A 19,032-nucleotide genomic window follows, 5' to 3' on the forward strand; every position below is an offset into this window, starting at 1 on the left:
TTTCCAAGCTATCCACTTTTCTCTCTCTCTGTCTCTCCAAGCTAGTTATCTGCTTCTGTTTATCCAAGCTATCTACTTATCTTCTTCTCTATCTATCTATCTATCTATCTGTCTATCTATCTACTATTGAAGATATCTATGTCATTGTCATCATCTAACAAAGCTACCTCCCTCCCTGCTAATCTATCATCTATCAGTCTGTCTGTCTGTCTATCTATCTATCTATCTATCTATCTATCTATCTATCTATCTATCCATCCCCTCTCCCCCCTCTCTCTCCCTCCCTCCAAGCTGCTTAACTGCTTCTATCTTTCCCAGTTATCCACTTTTCTTCCTCCCCCTCTCTATCCAAGCTAGTTATCTGCTTCTGTTTATCCAAGCTATCTATCTATCTATCTATCTATCTATCTATCTATCTATCTACTATTGAAGATATCTATCTATCATTGTCACCATCTATCAAAGCAACCTCCCTCCCTGCTAATCTTTCTATAATCTATCAATCCATCTATCTATCTATCTATCTATCTATCTATCTATCTATCTATCTATCTATCTAGGGGATTCCAACCTATCTATCATCATCATCATCATCATCTTTCTCTCTTGTCTCTCTCTATCCAAGCTACTTACCTGCTTGTCTGTCTATCTAAGCTATCAATTTATCTTCTTCTCTATCTATCTATCTATCTACTTACTTTTCTCCTGCTTTTCTCCCACAAATGGGACTCAAAGCAATGTACAAAAATAAAAAGACAACTACATAATACAAAAAAAATCAATCCACCTAGCCAATATATAAACCATAAATTCACACATTACATAAAACACAAGTTACATAAATATAAATAAGCATGCCTCAAGTTATTGAGGTTGTCCTAACAAGTTGAAACATTCAATTTACTGACTCACAGTTCCAAGTCTTTGGCCATGTGAGTCTTGTCTGGCTGAGATAGCTACTCTTTATGTGTTGTCTGGGAAGGCCTGCTTCCATAAAAAGGTTTTCACCTGGGAGTGGAAGGCCAATAAAGAGGGGGCTGAACGTACCTCTTTGGGGAGGGAGTTCCAGAGCCAAGGGGCCACCACTGAAAAGGCCCTCTTTCATTCCCACCAACCTTGCTTGTGTCGGTGGTGGGACCGAGAGAAGGGTCTCTCCATGTGGGCTGGTAGGAGGAGGTGCAATCTGTATCTATCCATCTATCTATCTATCGATCGAGCGATCATTATCATCACCATCAATCAGTTACCTCCCTCCCTACTAATCTATCATCTGTCTATCTATTTGTCTGTCTGTCTATCCAAGCTACTTACTTGCTTTTCTGTCTATCCAAGCTATCTACTTATCTTCTTTACTTTCTATCTACTATTCAAGATATCTATCTATCTATCTTTATCATAACTGTTTATCAAAGCTACCTCCCTTCCTCCCTTCTATTCTATCTACCTACCTACCTATCTGTCTATGGATTCTATCAATCTATCCGAGCTACTTACTTGCTTGTCTGTCTATCCAAGCTATCTTCTTATTTTCTTGGCTATCTATCTCTCTACTATTCAAGATATCTATCCATCTAATCGTTATCATCACAATTTATCAAAACTCCCTCCCTCCCTCTCTTCTATCCTCTCTCTCGTCTATGGATGCTGTCTATGGATTCCATCAATCTATTGATCTGTCTATCTAAGCTACTTACCTGCTTGTTTATCCAAGCTACTTCTTTTCTTCTGTATCGATCAATCTACTATTCAAGATATCTGTAATCTACCTGTCTATCATTATAATTACCAAGTATCAAAGCTACTTTACTCCCTACTAATCTATTTATCTGTCTGTCTCTTGTCTATGTATGGATGCTATCTGTCTAAGGGTGCTATACTTGTCTATCTATCAAAGATATGTACTTATCTTCCTACCCATCCATCCATCTATCTATATATATATATCTAACATTATCATCACTATCTATCAAAGCTACCTCCCTCCCAACCAATCTCTCTCTCTCCTGTCTATCTATTGATGCTCTGTCTATGGATGCTACATATCTACTTACCTATCATCTATGCAAGCTACTTACTTACCTACTTGTTTATCAATCTAAGATATTTACTGATCTATCTATCTCTATCTATCTATCTATCTATCTATCTATCTGTTTATCATCTATTCAATCTATCACTCTCTCCATCCATCCAGTCTTTAAGGACTCCCCGGCTCAAAAAAATTGACATGAAATTCAAACTCAGATCTCTAGGCTACACTGGCTTCCTAATATGAATCTCCAAAGGCACACAAACGATGGGGACATTCTGGAGGAAGGCTCGTGAGTCCCTTTGGGAAAAAAAGACAGTCTGGAAAGAAAGACAGGCGCGCATCCAAAGGCATCCATGGGCTGATCTTTGGTGCCGGTCTGGAGACCCACGGAGCCATCCTCCCCTCTTCATTATCCGGCCGACAAAAGGGAGGCGATTGTCTGCCAGGGCTGGCTCCATCTCGTAAATTCTCCCTTTGTCCCCCTTGAAAATAGCCGGATCACGGCAGAGTCAGGCCCCGGACTCTGTGGACTTCTTTGTTTGCAAGGACAAACCAAACAGATTTGCTATATATATATCTCCATCTAGCTCTGCACGCACATCCATGCAGAGCAAGAGAAGAGCGTGGCATTGTTGATACTGTATTATTGTTGATACTGTATATATATTATTGTTGATACTGTATATATATCATGTAGGGAAGGCATGGGCAAACTTCAGCCCTCGAGGTGTTTTGGACTGCAACTCCCACAATTCGGAATTGTGGGAGTTGCAGTCCAAAACACCTGGAGGGCCGAAGTTTGCCCATGCCTGGGATATAGGGACTCAAGCAATGGCAATTCGAACCCGGCGTCTCTCTAGCCTGATTCCAACCTTCAACCCTTATTCCCTATTGGCTCTGTTAAGTGGTACCAAAGTGTGATAACTGTACTGTGTGGACACCTCTCCCTTCCACAGGTCAACGGGATCAACGTGGAGGGCCTGAAGCATGCGGAGGTGGTATCACACATCAAGTCCAAGGACGGTGAGGCCCGACTTTTGGTCGTGGATCCGGAGACGGAGGAGCATTTCAAGGCACTGGGCCTGGTCCCAACGGAGGAACACGCCCGCGGTGAGCACCTCCACAACTGTGTTGTCGAAAACTTTCATGGCCAGAATCACTGGGTTGCTTTGAGTTTTTAGGGCTGTATGGCCATGTTCCAGAAGCATTATCTCACAACGTTTCTCCTCCACCTGTGGCTGGCATCTTCAGTGAATAAAGTGGATTGTATATATATCGTGTATATATATCTGTAGAATGTCCAGGGTAGGAGAAAACCCTTGCCTGTTTGAAGCAAGTGTGAATGTTGCAGTTAGCAAGCTTGAATTAGTATTCAAATAGCCTTGCAGCTGCAAAGTCAATCAGTGAGGGTATCTGCATAGAGGTAGCCTGGCCTTTGTTGCCTGGGGGCATGTGTTTCTTGTGGATTTCTTTTTTTATATATATATAATAATTTTTTATTGATTAATCACAATCGCTACATTTGTTATACATTTGTTATTACTGTTACATTTTATACAACACACTCTCTTTAACATGTTATTTATTGTTCTGCTTAAATATTTTCCCCTTTATTTTCACCACAGTGCTCCCCTCCACCCGTCTCAAGCCACAATTTTTACATATCCTCTGTCCAAAATCTCATTTCTTCTTGTGACGGTAACTTTCCTTCCTTATTTTTTAAACCATTTACCACGAATTTTCCCCATACAGCATCAAAGTCGCTTTGTTTCCATATACCTTTTTTAACCTTTAATATACATGTCAGCTTATCATTTATTGCTATTTTCCATGCTTCCTTATACCACTCCTCTATTTGTATATTCATTTCTTTTTTCCAATTCCTTGCTATGAGCAATCTTGCTATTGTTAATAAATTTGTTATCGCTTCTTTATCCTCTTTTTTCAATTGCTTCTTATTATATAATGATAATAAAGCTATACTAGGACTTTTATCAATTTTAATATTCATTATATCTTCTATTTCTCTAAATATCTTCTCCCAAAAGTTATTTACATATTTACATTGCCACCACATGTGTATATATGTTCCTGGTTCTTGACACCCTCTCCAACAATTTTTTGAGTTATTTTTATTCATATATGCTATTCTTACTGGTGTCAAATACCACTTCCATATTAACTTGTAATAATTTTCTTTAACCCGCATTGATAGATTTTTTAAATGTCTTTGTCCCCATAATTGTTGCCACTCTGTTTCACTTATTTTTATCCCTAAATCTTCTTCCCAAATCTCCTTAAGGGTATTCTTTTTTATTTTTCCCTCATTCATTTCAATTAATATCTTATAAATTTTGCTAATTATACCTCTCAAGTTTTCATGTTCTTCTACAGCCCTTCCCTTCTGTATTATTTGTTCAAATTGATTAAGTTGGCTTCCATTTCTATTATTTTCCCCCCAATTTTTAAACCATTGTTCTAATTGTATACAATGGAACCATGTCAATTTTATTTCTTTAAACTCTTCCAACATCATTTCCTTCTTCATTCCCACCTTCATCCAGTCCCCTATCCTATCTCAATTTATTTCCCTTACCTTTTTGTCCATTACCTTTTTTAAAAAAAATTGGAAACTTCTTGGGGTTATAATTGATCCCTCCCTTATTAACTTCCTCCTATATTTGTTCCATACTTCCATACTTCTAGTATATTGCTCAACATTGGGTTTTTAATTTCCCTCATTTCTTTTCTAGTAAACTGTTTAAAAAATATATTCCAAATTTCATCTTCCACTTTTTCTGAATCATTACTAAGCCAATCCAATCCCTCTTTTTTAACCATTCCTTCTATAGCCAGGCTTAATCTACTTGCTTCATAATATTTTTTAATATTAGGTAGTGCTAGTCCGCCCTCTTTTTGCGATCTATACCATAACTGTTTATTTAATCTATTTCTTTTACTTCCATTACAATACTTATTAATCATTAGTTGCCATCTAGTTAATTCTTCTTCTGTAATTTGAAGTGGTAACATCCTAAATATAAAGTTTATCTTTGGAAGTATTTTCATTTTTACTAATGCTATTCTTCCAAACCAGGATAGACGTATATCTTCATACTCTATTAATTTTTTCTGAACCTCTTTCCTTAATGTTACTACATTTACCTCTTCCATTTCTTTTAAATCAGGGGTCCTCAAACTTTTTAAACTGGGGGCCAGTTTACTGTCCCTCAGACCGATGGAGGGCCGGACTATAGTTTTTAAAAAAAAATCAATTAAAAACGTCCTATGCACATTGCACATATCTTATTTTGCTGTGTGGAAGGACCCTTAGAGGGGGTTCTTTCTAGCCCTCTTTAGGCAGTAATTCCAGGAGCAGAGAATGGGAAATCTTCCTATTTCTAGTCTGAACAAAATCTAAAATTATAACTGTAAATAAAGAACAACACTCAAACACAGGGGAACTCCAGACAAGAAACAATCAGGGCCAGCTAATCACCTCTCAACAAAGGATTCTCCCTAAAAACTGTAAGGCTATGAAATGGCAATCAAGATGGCCAATTGAAACATTCATACCTACCTCCAACAGACAAGAGTTCTTTCTCCCACCCTGGATCTTCCAAGATTTTCCTGGTTAAAGGTTTTCCTCTGACATGAAGTTCAGTCATGTCTGACTCTGGGGTGTGGTGCTCATCTGCATTTCTAAGTCGAAGAGCCAGCGTTGTCTGTAGACACCTCCAAGGTCATGTGGCCAGCATGACTGCATGGAGCACCAGGGCAGCCTCCCTTGGACAGCGTGAGCCTGCCAAGGGAGGAGCAGGCCCGCGCGGCTTACTTGCGAGTAAAGCACCTCGTGAGGTGCTTTACGCGCAAGTAGACCACGCGGAGCAGCCTCCCTTGGCTGGCTCAGGCTGTCCATCAGGCCCGATGGACAGCGTGAGCCTGCCAAGGGAGGAGCAGGCCCGCGCGGGTTACTTGCGAGTAAGGGAGGCTGCTCCGCGTCGTCTACTTGCGTGTAAAGCGCCTCGCGACGTGCTTTACGCGCAAGTAGACCACGCGGAGCAGCCTCCCTTGGCTGGCTCAGGCTGTCCATCAGGCCCGATGGACAGCGTGAGCCTGCCAACGGAGGAGCAGGCCCGCGCGGCTTACTTGCGAGTAAGGGAGGCTGCTCCGCGTCGTCTACTTGCGTGTAAAGCGCCTCGCGACGTGCTTTACGCGCAAGTAGACCACGCGGAGCAGCCTCCCTTGGCTGGCTCAGGCTGTCCATCAGGCCCGATGGACAGCGTGAGCCTGCCAACGGAGGAGCAGGCCCGCGCGGCTTACTTGCGAGTAAGGGAGGCTGCTCCGCGTGGTTTACTTGCGTGTAAAGCGCCTCGCGAGGTGCTTTACACGCAAGTAGACCACGCGGAGCAGCCTCCCTTGGCTGGCTCAGGCTTTCCATCAGGCCCGATGGACAACGTGAGCCTGCCAAGGGAGGCTGCTCCGCGTGGTCTACTTGCGCGTAAAGCACCTCGCGAGGTGCTTTACGTGCGAGTAGACCATGCGGAGCAGCCTCCCTTGGCTGGCTCGCGCTGTCCATCGGGCCTAACAGATAGCGTGAGCCAGCCAAAGGAGGGGCACTGTGTGGGGGGGGGGCGCTCCTCCTCCGCGGGCCGGATCAGGGCCCTTGGCGGGCCGGAAGTGGCCCGCGGGCCGTAGTTTGGGGACCCCTGTTTTAAATCCTTTGTTATTATTACTTCCAAATATTTTATTTTATTCTTAATTCTTATTCCCATTTTACTCTGTTCTATAAAATCTTTTTCTTCTTCCTTTGTATAGTTAAGTAGCATCATTTCTGACTTATTCCAATTAACTTGTAGGCCCGTTGTTTTCCCAAATATCTCCAGACGTTCTTTTATTTTGTCCATTTTCTCTACTATGTTTTCTATAAATAACAATGTATCGTCAGCAAATAAACTCACCTTCTGTTTCTCCTTATTTCCTAGCCCTTCTAGATTCTTATCGTTCCTTATACCATTAGCAAACAGTTCTATCACCATAGCAAATAATATCGGCGACAAAGGGCATCCTTGTCTCGTTCCTCTAGTCACTTTTATTTCATTTGTCACTCCATCGTTTATGGTTACCACTGCTGAATTCCTTGAATAAAATTGTTCTAAGATTCCTTTTATTCTATTTCCCATTCCGAATTTATTCAGGATTTCCCTTAATGTCTCCCATTCCACACAGTCAAACGCTTTAAATATATCTAATGATAATATCCCTACTTTTTCCTTCCCCTCTTTAGCCAAGTAATTTTTTTTAATACTCTACCTATCAGATTTGACATTTGTCTTCCTTTTACGAACCCACACTGATCTTTTTTTATATACTTATACATGAATTTATTCATTCTATTAGCTATTATCGCAGACAAAATCTTTGCATCCTGATTAACTAACGATATGGGCCTATATGACCCCGTGTCTGTTAAATCTTTGTCAGGTTTGGGTATTAGTATTATTAAAGATCTCCTCCATGATTCTGGTATTTTATCTCCCTTCATTATTCCATTATACAATTCTAATAATTTTGGAGTTAAAACTTCTCTGAAACTTTTGTAATATTCTTGTGGATTTCAGTGGCTTCTCTGTGTAGTCCGACATGGTGATTGTCAGAGTAGCCCAGCATTTCTGGGTTCTCAAATAATATTCTGTCTAGTTTGGTTCATTAAGTGCTCTGCTATGGCTGACTTGGCACATGAGGTCTCTTCAAACTCTGTGATTCTGTGATTCTATCAGAGGCGGGATGGTCATCTGTTAGGTGTGCTTTTAATGTGATTTTCCTGCTTCTTGGCAGGGGGCAGGACTGGATGGCCCATGAGGTCTCTTCCAACTCAATGTTTCTATGACTTCTCTGGTTAAATTAGTTTGCAGTGCCTTTTGTGTGCCTGGGCATTGCTGCATTTGGGGGTCCCTATGTAGACTTGTCCACAGCTGCATTGTATACAGTAGACTCCTGCAGTGGTTAGAGGATCCCTTTTATCCTTTGCTGAACGTAGCATTGGTTGGATTTTCTTGGTGGGTTTGTAGATTGTTTGTAGGTTGTGTTTCTTCATCAGCTTCCCTATGGGGTCAGTGGTTCCCTTGATGTATGGTAAGAACACTTTTCCTCTGGGTGGATCTTTGTCTTTACTCTCGTGGCTTCTTCTTGGTCTTGTTTCATACAGACAAGGGTTCTTTCTCCCACTCTGGACATTATTCCACAGATATATATATACTCCAATTGCCTCACCTCCAACAAACCTCTGAAGATGCCAGCCATAGATGCAGGTGAAACTTCAGGAGAGAATGCTGCTGGAACATGGCCATACAGCTCAAAAATTCCTCCACAATTGTTCATATAGGTTGGACTGCAGGTCTCATCATCCCCAGGAATAAGGAATATGAAATTAGTGCCTTTTTGTATTTGTCACCTTGGGCTCCCATTCAGGGCAATGGGGATTAGGTGCCATCAGGGTGGACTGCAGGTCCTATCATCCCCAGTCATAAGGAGTATGGATGAGTGGCTTTTTGTATTTGTTACCTTGAGCTCCCATTCAGAGCAATGGCGATCAAGAGCCACCGGGATTGAGAAATTGACTAAACAGTATAAATGAGTGTCTTTTTGTATTTGTCACCTTGAGCTCCCATTCAGAGCAATGGAGATCAAGAGCCACCGGGTTTCAGATATAGTCAGACTGCAGGTCCCATCATCCCCAGTCATAAGGAGTATAAATGAGTGGCTTTTTGTATTTGTCACCTTGAGCTCCCATTCAGAGCAATGAAGGTCAAGAGCCACCAGGTTTGAGATATAGTCAGACTGCAGGTCCCATCATCCCTAGACATAAGAAAAATGAAATGAGTACCTTTTTGTATCTTTCACTTTGGTTTCTTATTCAGGAGAACAGAAAACCAAGGTTGAGATGCTGCTCTTTTTATTTTATTTTATTACTGGATTGCCTGCAGTCTTGTGCATTTGTTTCCTTTGTTTTACCCCCATAAAATGGCAACGGAGCACTAGAGATTCCTAGAGAAATATTCTGTTTTGGAACCTCCGTGCAAATTGTGCTTCTGGACAGCTTGAACAGGAATCTCTGGTGGTTAAAGTGCTCTCAAACTGCATTCATTCTGCAGTGCAGATGCACCCCTTCTCTGCATTGTCCAGATTCCTTTCTGACCTTGTGCTTTGTTTTCAGGTGGCGTTGCCTTGCCGGTGAGCAACGGATCTGCCCAAACGCAGGTGAGCATCGAACAATCTCTCAGATGGGACAGTGTGCCAAGATTATGCACCAAGGCATGCATTTTAAAGATATAGTTTCAGAATATATCAGAGAGGCCCAGACTACTGGAGGTTCCACTTCATCTATCCCACATGGCGAGGGATGTCCCCATGTTTTCAAATGTATCTCTGCAGGCTTTGAGACCATTCGCTTAAACACTAGGGGGTGAAATGTGGCCACCAGTTCTAATCTTTTGGCCCTCAACTCTTGCATCTTTCCAAAGCAGACTTTACTATTATCTACGTCTTTGCATATCTATGCAAAGTTTGGAAACATATTTCCTGCACATATGGCAATTGTATTGGCAGTTTCTCCACCCTTTTCCGTTGAAAGAATATCAAACTTTCCTGGACTTCTAAAGTGCATTTGAGGCAAGTGATTGATAGATGAATGGATGAACTGATAGGATGGATAGATGGATGAATGGAAAAATGGATGGGTGGGTGGATGGATGGATGGATAGATTGATGTATGGATGGATGGATAAAGACATGGATGGATGGATGGATGGATGGATGGAAGGATGGATGAATAGATTGATAGATAGATAAATTATTGTATGAATGGATGGATGGATGGATAGATGGATACAACGATAAATAAATGGATGGATGGATGGATGAAGTAAGGCTGAATGGATGGATACATGGCTGGTTAGATAGATAGATAGATAGATAGATAGATAGATAGATAGATAGATGGATAGATGGATGGATGGATGGATGGATGGATGGATGGATGGATGGATGGATAAATGATGGAAGAGATGGATGCAGGGATAGATAAATGGATGGATGGATGGATGAAGGCTGGATGGATGGATGGATACATGGCTGGATGGATAGATAGATGGATGGATGGATAGAAGAATGGATGAATAGATAAATTAATGGATGGGTGGATAGATGTATGGATGGATAGATTAATGGATAAATGAAGGATTAATGGATAGATAGATAGATAGATAGATAGGTAGATAGAAGCTATATAGATAGATCAATCACTGTCCAGCGAAGCTGTGTTTGCCTCCATCCTTTTGGATCATCTGAAAACAGCACTTTTGCAATAAACATCCATCCCTTTCCCATCCTTCCTTCGCAGCTGAATGGAGGATCCTTGTCTTCATCCCACAGCGATTGCCAAAGTCCTGAGAAGGAGACGGAGGTAAAAATAAAGAAATGCATTTGAAATTGAATACAATCCCAGCGGCATTGCCTTCTCAGCCCAAATGTTGCTCTCTTTTAAGGCTGGTTCATTTCCCGATATTACAAATAATAGACCTGCATTGATTCATCTGTGCCCGCCTGGATTCTTTGTGTCTTCCTCCATCTTTGGCCTTTTCTTGATTCCAGCAGTCTCTCTCTCGTCTTTTCCCCTTCTCTTGCTAATCTGCTTTGCATTTTCCTTACCTTCTCGGCTGGAAAATTTGACTTTTTCTGAGATCTGTCCATTTCTCTTCTTGCTCAGAAAATCCTCTTTGATCCTTCTGTCTGTGGATCTTTCTGCACTGGAGAATGAGTGCAGTTTGAAACCACTTTGATTGTCAAGGCTCAGTGCAATGGAATCCCGGGAGTTGTAGTTTTTCAAGGTCTTGAGCCCTCTCTGCCCAAGAGTGGAAACTGTAACTCCCAGGATTCCAATGCATTGAGCCACAGTTATTAAAGTGGTATCAAACTGCAATTAATCCTACAATATAGATGCACCCCCTCTCTTTCCTGCCTTTATTATTATGAGTTTTGCTCCATACTTTAAGGGAGCTCTCCAAGGTGCTGCATCTGCCTTCATCTATGAGCATCTACGCTGTAGAATGAATGCAGTTTATCACCACTTCAACTGCCAGGGATCATTGCTATGCGATCCTGGGAACTATAGTTTCCCAAGATGTCTTTCATCTTGCTTTCCATCTGCCAGTAGGTAATGTATTATTTTTCATCTGTGTTTGAATAATTGCTTGTCTTTGGTCAAATCACACTCTCTCAGCCTCTTTCTGGACAAACCTTGCAAGAAAACTCTCTTCTTGCCCTTTTTCTTGAGCTTCTCTTGCTCCTTTTCTACTCCTTCTATTCCAGGAGATTTTCCTTTGCATCTGTTCTTTCTTTCCCTTTGCAACATCTGGGTCTTTTTGCCTGTCCCGTTTCCAAAACAATTTGCAAATGGTGCAAACGTCTTCCGCCTCCCGTCTTCTTTCCTCCCTTTGGGGTAGTCAGGGCCTTTGTATTATTTTATGCTTTGGAGAGCCCTTCGAAGGACAGCCTAGATACAAAGCAGAGGGAAAGGCGGAGATTTTGAAGCGAAGGCAAACATATTCCTGTTCAAATACACAGAGAAAGAGGGCCAATTGCCAGCCCACTCTCTTTTTCCCAAACCCTGTCATGATGAAATATTTTAAGAGCTTAATTGCATTCAAATGAGAAACAGAAAAAAAGAATTTGTGTGTAAATATATGGAGGTAAATAAGTTGTAGTATTATTATTATTATTATTATTTTTACTATGTTGGTGTGTGTGTTTGATTGCACTGAATATATATGTATGCATATGTATGTGGAAAGGGAATGAAATGTGTATATGTATGTGTGTATCTATGTATGATTTCCTGCCATATATGCAAAATGGGAAGGAAAGAATAAGTTGCATTGCATGGTAAATATATATACATACACACACAGATTTACAAATACATATACATCTATCTATATGTATAATAACAGTGAAATTATGTATGCATGTGTGTGGCTGTGGTGTCCCCTTCACAGACAGGCTCAACCTTCCATGAATAGCTATAATTCCCACTACTCAGGAGACACCAATGTCCCTTCCTCCAATGACATTGCAGGTTATAGTGAGCACCATAAACATGTCCAAGAGTCCTGCCAATAGGTTCTTGTAGGTTTTTTTGGGCTATAGGGCCATGTTCTAGAGGAGAAATGCCTCTAGAACATGGCCCTATAGCCCGAAAAAACCCACAAGAACCTAGTGATTCTGGCCATGAAAGCCTTCGACAGTCCTGCCAATGTCCTCCACAAACACCATACTGCCCACCACCCAAGTGAAGTCTTTCATACAGGGACCATTTCATCCTAGATTTTATGTGTTTCCTTCACCACAGGGACCATTTCATCCTAGATTTTATGTGTTTCCTTCACCACAGGCATCCCAGTGTTTATTACTCTATAGTTTGCCTGTAATCTAAAGGCACTCTGAACTCCACCAATGATGAACCTAGAACTAATTTGGCACACAGAACCCACATGACTACCCAAAAATATTGGAAGTCTTGGGGGGAAATTCACCTTGATTTGGGGGAGTTATAGTTCACCTACATCCAGAGAGCACTGTGAACCCAAACACTGATGGATCTGGACCAAACTTGGCATACATGCCTGATATGCTGTAATTTTATTACTGGAGGAGCTTGGGGGGGGGGGGGGGGGTACTGACCTTCCTTTCTGGAAGTTGTAGTTTACCCACAACCAGAGAAACTGTGACCTCCACCAATGATAGACCTGGACCAAACTTGGCACACAGAACCTCCATGACTAACTCAACCTACTGGAGGGGTTTGAGGGACTGACTCACCATAGTGGGAGTTATAGTTAACCATACAACCAAAGAGCACACCGAATCCACCGATGATACATCTAGAGCAAACTTACCCAAAATTGTTGGAGTTTTCCAGGTTATTCTGGTATGATGTGAGTTGTAGTTCACCCACAACCTTATGCATTTTGGACAAGTAAAAAATTGACTTTTTCAAATAATCCAGGCAACGCTGGGTACCTAAGCTAGTGTGCGTGTGTATATGCATGTGTGTGTATGTATGTGTGTGTGTGTAGATAGATAGATAGATAGACAGACAGATAGCATGGCAAATATCTATATCTATATATGCAGAAGGGGAAGGAAATAAGTTGCATTGCATGATACACACACACACACATGTACATATACATATGCATGTGAAAAGGAAAGAAAATAATAAGTTGCTTTGCATGACAAATACATCGACATCTACATCTATATATTTGTGAAAAGGGAAAGAAACAGTAAGTTTGATTGCACTGCAAATATATGCGCAACTTATTATTTCCTCTGGTCCCCAACCTTCTTTTATAAAGGGGAAAAATGAGCCAAATCACTGTTGTGCAATACTGGTTTGATTTAGAACAATCTTTGCAAAGAACAAGGAGGAGAGGTTTGACTTTTCAAGGGGCTCCTTGCTTTTGCAAAAGCTGCATTCCTTCCGCAGCCGGGAGGCAGAAAAGGCAAGAATGTTCCTCTTGGCTCCGCTTGGATTTTGGAAACAGCTGTCGCTGTCCGAATGTTCATTCGTGCAAACACCACTTTGGGCCCCGTTTCCAATACAGATGCAGTTCCTTATTACGTTGCTTCCCAAAGGAAACAATGAGTCACTTTGAGTGTTTCCTTCCTGCTGCAAGAAAGCGTTGGGAAAATGCACCATTTTTGCAGCCTGTTTGCAATTTGGGGGCTCTTTGTGTGCAGCATCTGCAATGTGGTTGTTTTGTACAGGAAACAGAATTTTCCTTGGTTTCTTGATCTCAAATTTATTAAACGTGCCTTGATGGAAAAAATTAAATCAGTCTTCATGGGCGACAGTAGTCTTTGCATGGATTCTTTCCATAAATTCAAGCTTCCTTGTAGCACCATAACAAATGCATGCCTTGCAATCATATGATCTCTCCTGCTGAAGATTGTGAAGATGCGTGCTTTATTTAAACCCTTTATCCGCTTTATTTTTTTCCTGCCTGAATCCTGATATAGGGACTTGAGGGGTTTATCTACACTGCTGAATTAAGGCAGCTTCAGACCACTTGCATGGCTCAATGCAATGGAGACCTGGGAGACATAGTTTGGGGAGGCCCCAGCACACTTGGACAGAGAATAATAATAATAATAATAATAATAATATAGCCCGAAAAAACCCACAAGAACCTAATAATAATAATGTTTATTGATACCCCACTTTATCTGTCCTGAATGAGACTCAAAGCAACCTGAGAAGGGCAAGCATCTTGCAAAACTACAGATCCCAAGATTCAATAGCATTGAGCCCTGGCAGTTAAAGTGGTGTAAAACTGCATTCGTTCTGTAGAGCAGAGAACATTTGTAATCCAGTCTGCAAATGCCAAAACCACAAATGCGGAGGGACAATGGTGGAAGGAAGGAAGAAAATTGGTGTTTGCATTGCAATGAATGGCCTGAGCGATGGCGGGCAGAAAGGGGTTGGGCTAGATGGCCTTTGGGGGTCTCTCCCGACTCTAGGATTCTATTATTCCATTGCCTTATTTCTCCATGCATCTTCTAATGTCTGGATGGCCATCTCTCAGGAGGCCTTTAATTGTGTCATCCATCCTGGCAGAAGATGATTGGACTGGATGGCATTTGGGGGTCCTTTCCAACTTTAGGATTTTATAGCCCTCTTTCTCTATGAAACTTCTAATGTCCAGGAGGTTAGATGGCCATTGATTGGGAACGCTTGGATTGTGCCTTGCTGCCTGGCTGAAAGTGGTTGGACTGGATGGCCTTTAGAGGTCCCTTCCAACTCTAGGATTCTATGATTCAGAGGCTGGATGGCCATCAGTTGGGAACGCTTGGATTGTGTCTTCCTTCCTGGCTGGAGGAGGTTGGACTGGATGGCCTTTGGTGGTCCTTTCCAATTCTATAATCCTATTTAACCCTGTTTCTTTATTAAACTTTCAATGTCTATGAGGTTAGCTGGACATATGTTGAGGGATGCTTCGATTGTGTCTTCCTGCTTGGAAAAAAGAGGTTGGGTTGGATTGGATGGCCTCTAGGTGTCCCTTCCAATTCTAGGATTCTGTAGTCCTATTTCTCCATGAATCTTTTAAGGTCTATGAGGTTAGCTGGCCATCAGCTGGAGATGCTTGGATTAGGTCTTCCTGCCTGGCAGAAGGGGGTTGGACTGAATGGCCTTTGGGGGTCCCTTCCATCTCTAGGATTCTATAGCTCTATTACTCCATGAACCTTGCAATGACTATGAGACTGGGTGGCCATATGTTGAGAGATGCTTTGATTGTGTTTTCGTGCTTGGAAGAAAGGGGTTGGACTGGATGGCCTTTGAGGTCCCCTCAATCCTAATGCTTGCCTCTCTTTCCAGCCCCGAAAGAGGGACCCCTTCGAGGAGAGCGGCTTGAGCTTGAGCCCAACGGCTGCTGAGGCCAAAGAGAAGGTCCGGGCCAAGCGGGTCAACAAGCGGGCCCCACAGATGGACTGGAACAAGAAGAGGGAGATCTTCAGCAACTTCTGAGCTTCGCTCTTGGCCTCCCTTCCTTCCACCATGGGACGCTGGCGACGGGTTCGGATCATGCCCAGACCCACCTCCAGGACTCATTGCCCCCTCCTTCCCTTTCTTGTAGGTTTGCATTGCTTCATAGCAGGCAGATATTTCATTTCTTCAGGCTTCTCTTATGGAAACACAAAGAGAAAGAAAGGACAGAAAGAAAGAAGGAGCAAAAGAAAGAATGAACTTCGCTCCTTCTCATAGGTTTGCCTTGCTTTGCACCAGGCAGATATTTAATTTCTCCAGGCTTCTCTTATAGAAACGCAAAGATAAAGAAGGAACGAAGGATAGAAAGAAGCAAAAGAAAGAACAAATTCCCCTCCTCCTCATAGATATACATTGCTTCGTAGCAGGCAGATATTTATTTTTTCCAGGCTTCTCTTAATGAAAGCAGAAAGAGAAAGAAAGACCAAATGAAGGAATGAAAAACAGAAAGAAAAAAGGAGCAAAAGAAAGAATTAATTCCCCTCGTTCTTGTAGGTTTGCATTGCTTCGTAGCAGGCAGATATTTCATTTCTCCAGGCTTCTCTTATGGAACTAAAAGCGGTCATACAAAAGAAAGGAAAGGAAAGAAAAGAAAAGACAGCTCCCCTGGGTCGGATAGGTTTGCATTGATTTGTACCAGGCAGATTTTTACTTTTATCCAGGCTTCTCTAATGGAACTAAAATGTGGAAATACAAAGAAGAAAAAAACAAATGAATTAAATAATGAGGAAAAAGAAAGAAAGAAAGAACTCTCCTTCTTGTTGTAGGTTTGCATTGCTTCATACAAGGCAGATGTTATTTTTTCCAGGCTACTTCTATGGAACTAAAAGTGGTCATACAAAGAGAGAGAAAGAGAGAAAGAAAGAATTCACCCTTTCCAATACTAAAGATGAAAGAAGGAAAGAAGGAAGGAAGGAAGGAAGGAAGGAAGGAAGGGTCCCCCATTTTGATAGGTTTGCATTGCAGATTTTATTTTTTTCCAGACTTCCTTTATGGAACCAAATGTGAAAACACAAAGAGAAAAAATGAGCAAACGGAGGAATGAACGAAAGAAAGAAAGAAAGAAAGAAAGAAAGAAAGACAGACAGACAGATAGAAAGTCTGAATCCTCCTCCTGCTAATACTTGCATTGCTTTGTACCAGGCAACTTTTATTATTTTGTTCAATGAATTTCTTATGGAAACAAAAGTGAAAACACAAAGAGAAAGAGTGAACGAACAAAAGAAAGAGAGAAAGAAAAGATATCTCCCTTCCAATAGATTTGTGTTGCTTGTATCAAGTAAATTTAACACCCCCCTCCCCCCGGATTTTTTTTGTGAAAATAAAATGGTCACACAAACTGAAAGAAAGAAAGAAAGAAAGAAAGAAAGAAAGAAAGAAAGAACAGATGAAACATAGTTGATTCTCCAAGAGTAGCAACCGGCAAAGGCAGAAATAGTTTAATTTCCTTCTCATTTTGGGATCACTTAACGCATAATATTTAGAATATATTATTTACAGGGCCATTTTTTTGTATTATTGACTGCGTTTCTTCCTCTCTTCCTTTTTCTTTTAGGCATTCTCAATATTTTTTTATATCACAAACAAGAGCATATCAATATCTATATATCTATATTTCCTTATATTGCTATGGGCTACAGTGTGAACATCCTCATCAATAGGCTGATTTAACCATTCCATGATTTGTAAATTTTCTCACTGGATCGAATTCTGGATTATTATTATCATCTCCCTTAAAGGAGGGGAAAAACATGATTTCATCCATGTGCAGTCCTTTCTATGAGAAAGCAGAATATTTCTCCTTGCATTTTGCCTTTTATTTATCTCAGGAGGCATCTACACCATGGAATTAATTCAGTTTGATATCACTTTAAGTGCCATGGCTCAAATCTACTGCATCCTGGGAGTTGTGGTTTGCACTCTTGAAGCAGAGAAGGTGAAACCCCTTGGATTCTATAGCATTAAGAAACTGCACCTAAAGTGGGGCCAAACTGCATTAATTCTACAGTGCAGATGCACCTTTAGTTTGCAAAAGTTGCAGAATTGCTAGAGTTATCAGTGGGAAGATATGCAAAATGGTAAAAAACGTTTGGAGGCTTTTCCTCCAATTGTATGGCTCTGTTCAGTGCACCTACACTGGAGAAATAATGCAGTTTGGCACCACTTTAACTCCTGTAACTCAATGGTAGTATTCCATAGGCTCAGGACATTGTAAAAATAGTTCCCAGGATTCCATAGCATTGAGTCACAGCTGTTAAAGCAGTACCAAACTGCGTTAATTTGCCACTGTAGATGGTGAATTAACCAGGCAAATATATCTCAAAGCAAGTGTTTGCAGTCCTGATATGGAGCCCGAATGGACAATGTATGTCGGGTTGTTAAAAAAATGAAAAGGAAAGCAATATTTTTTAAGGGCGAAGAGATGATGCATGTGTATATTTTGTAAATGACCCAGTTGAATACGGTGCCTTAGATGAACTCCATATTTCTTATGTGTTGCAACGAGATTGAGCAAAAAAAATTCCTTACTTTGGAAAGACTTTTGGAAGAGTATTTTGCTGAAATGTTATGACATACAATGCTGGAAGGGTTGGAAATGGAATCGGGATGTGTCTACACCATGTATGGGCAAACTTGGGCCCTCCAGGTGTTTTGGACTTCAACTCCCACAATTCCTAACAGCCGGTAGGCTGTTAGGAATTGTGGGAGTTGAAGTCCAAAACACCTGGAGGGCCCAAGTTTGCCCATGCCTGGTCTACACTGTAGAATTGATCCAGTTTAGCACCACTTTAACTGCCTAATGCTATGGGATCCTGGGAGACATACTTTGGCACTATGGACAGCTCCCAAGATTGCACTGAGCCATGGCAGTTAAAAGTGCTGTCGAACTGCCTCAATTCGACAGCGTGGAAGCGCTCGGAGTAACACAGAAGCTTTTTGGTGGGTTGAGAGCATGGCTTTGAGGATTGAAATAACTGTGGAAAACTCGCCGGCAAATAATAACAAATATAACGATCCCTCGTCCGTCTTTTTCCATTGAATGATTTATTTCCCCTCCTGATTTAAAAAGCACGTTTTAATGCTAAGCACAGTTAACCCTCCGTTTCTGCACTTCTTAGAAACTTATTACAAAGTTATCAGAGCTGTTAATTGCATTGTGTAAAAATAAATAAATGTATACTAAAATGTCAGTAATAAAAAAATAGGTTTACCATGTACAGAGAGACGTTGGGCGTTCCTGGTGTTTGCTGTATTGATAATCCTGCAATTTTCTCCTTGGCTCCGATACACCTACATTGCAGAATGAATGCAGTTTGACATCACTTTTTAACTGCCATGGCTCAAATGGGATCCTGTGAGAAGTAGTTTCACCAAAGTGGCGTCAAACTTCATT

At 41.3% G+C, this 19,032-nt stretch overlaps 1 protein-coding gene across 2 annotated transcripts in view; it reads left to right on the forward strand.

The window, feature by feature from the left end:
- The window catches only part of NHERF2 (NHERF family PDZ scaffold protein 2), a 55,470-nt gene extending 36,608 nt beyond the window's left edge, over positions 1-18,862 (forward strand). Inside the window, exons 4-7 of one of the 2 annotated variants that reach the window (XM_067473694.1) lie at positions 2,989-3,142; positions 9,249-9,292; positions 10,434-10,496; positions 15,471-18,862. In XM_067473694.1, coding sequence (XP_067329795.1) covers positions 2,989-3,142; positions 9,249-9,292; positions 10,434-10,496; positions 15,471-15,620 — 411 coding nt within the window. In that variant the 3' untranslated portion in view covers positions 15,621-18,862. The remainder of the gene's footprint in view (positions 1-2,988; positions 3,143-9,248; positions 9,293-10,433; positions 10,497-15,470) is intronic. The other variant, XM_060786513.2, reaches the window with a different exon arrangement.
- Positions 18,863-19,032: the final 170 nt, after the last annotated feature.

The sequence above is a fragment of the Anolis sagrei genome, chromosome X (assembly GCF_037176765.1).
Source record: "Anolis sagrei isolate rAnoSag1 chromosome X, rAnoSag1.mat, whole genome shotgun sequence".
Classification (NCBI taxonomy): Eukaryota; Metazoa; Chordata; class Lepidosauria; order Squamata; family Dactyloidae; genus Anolis; species Anolis sagrei.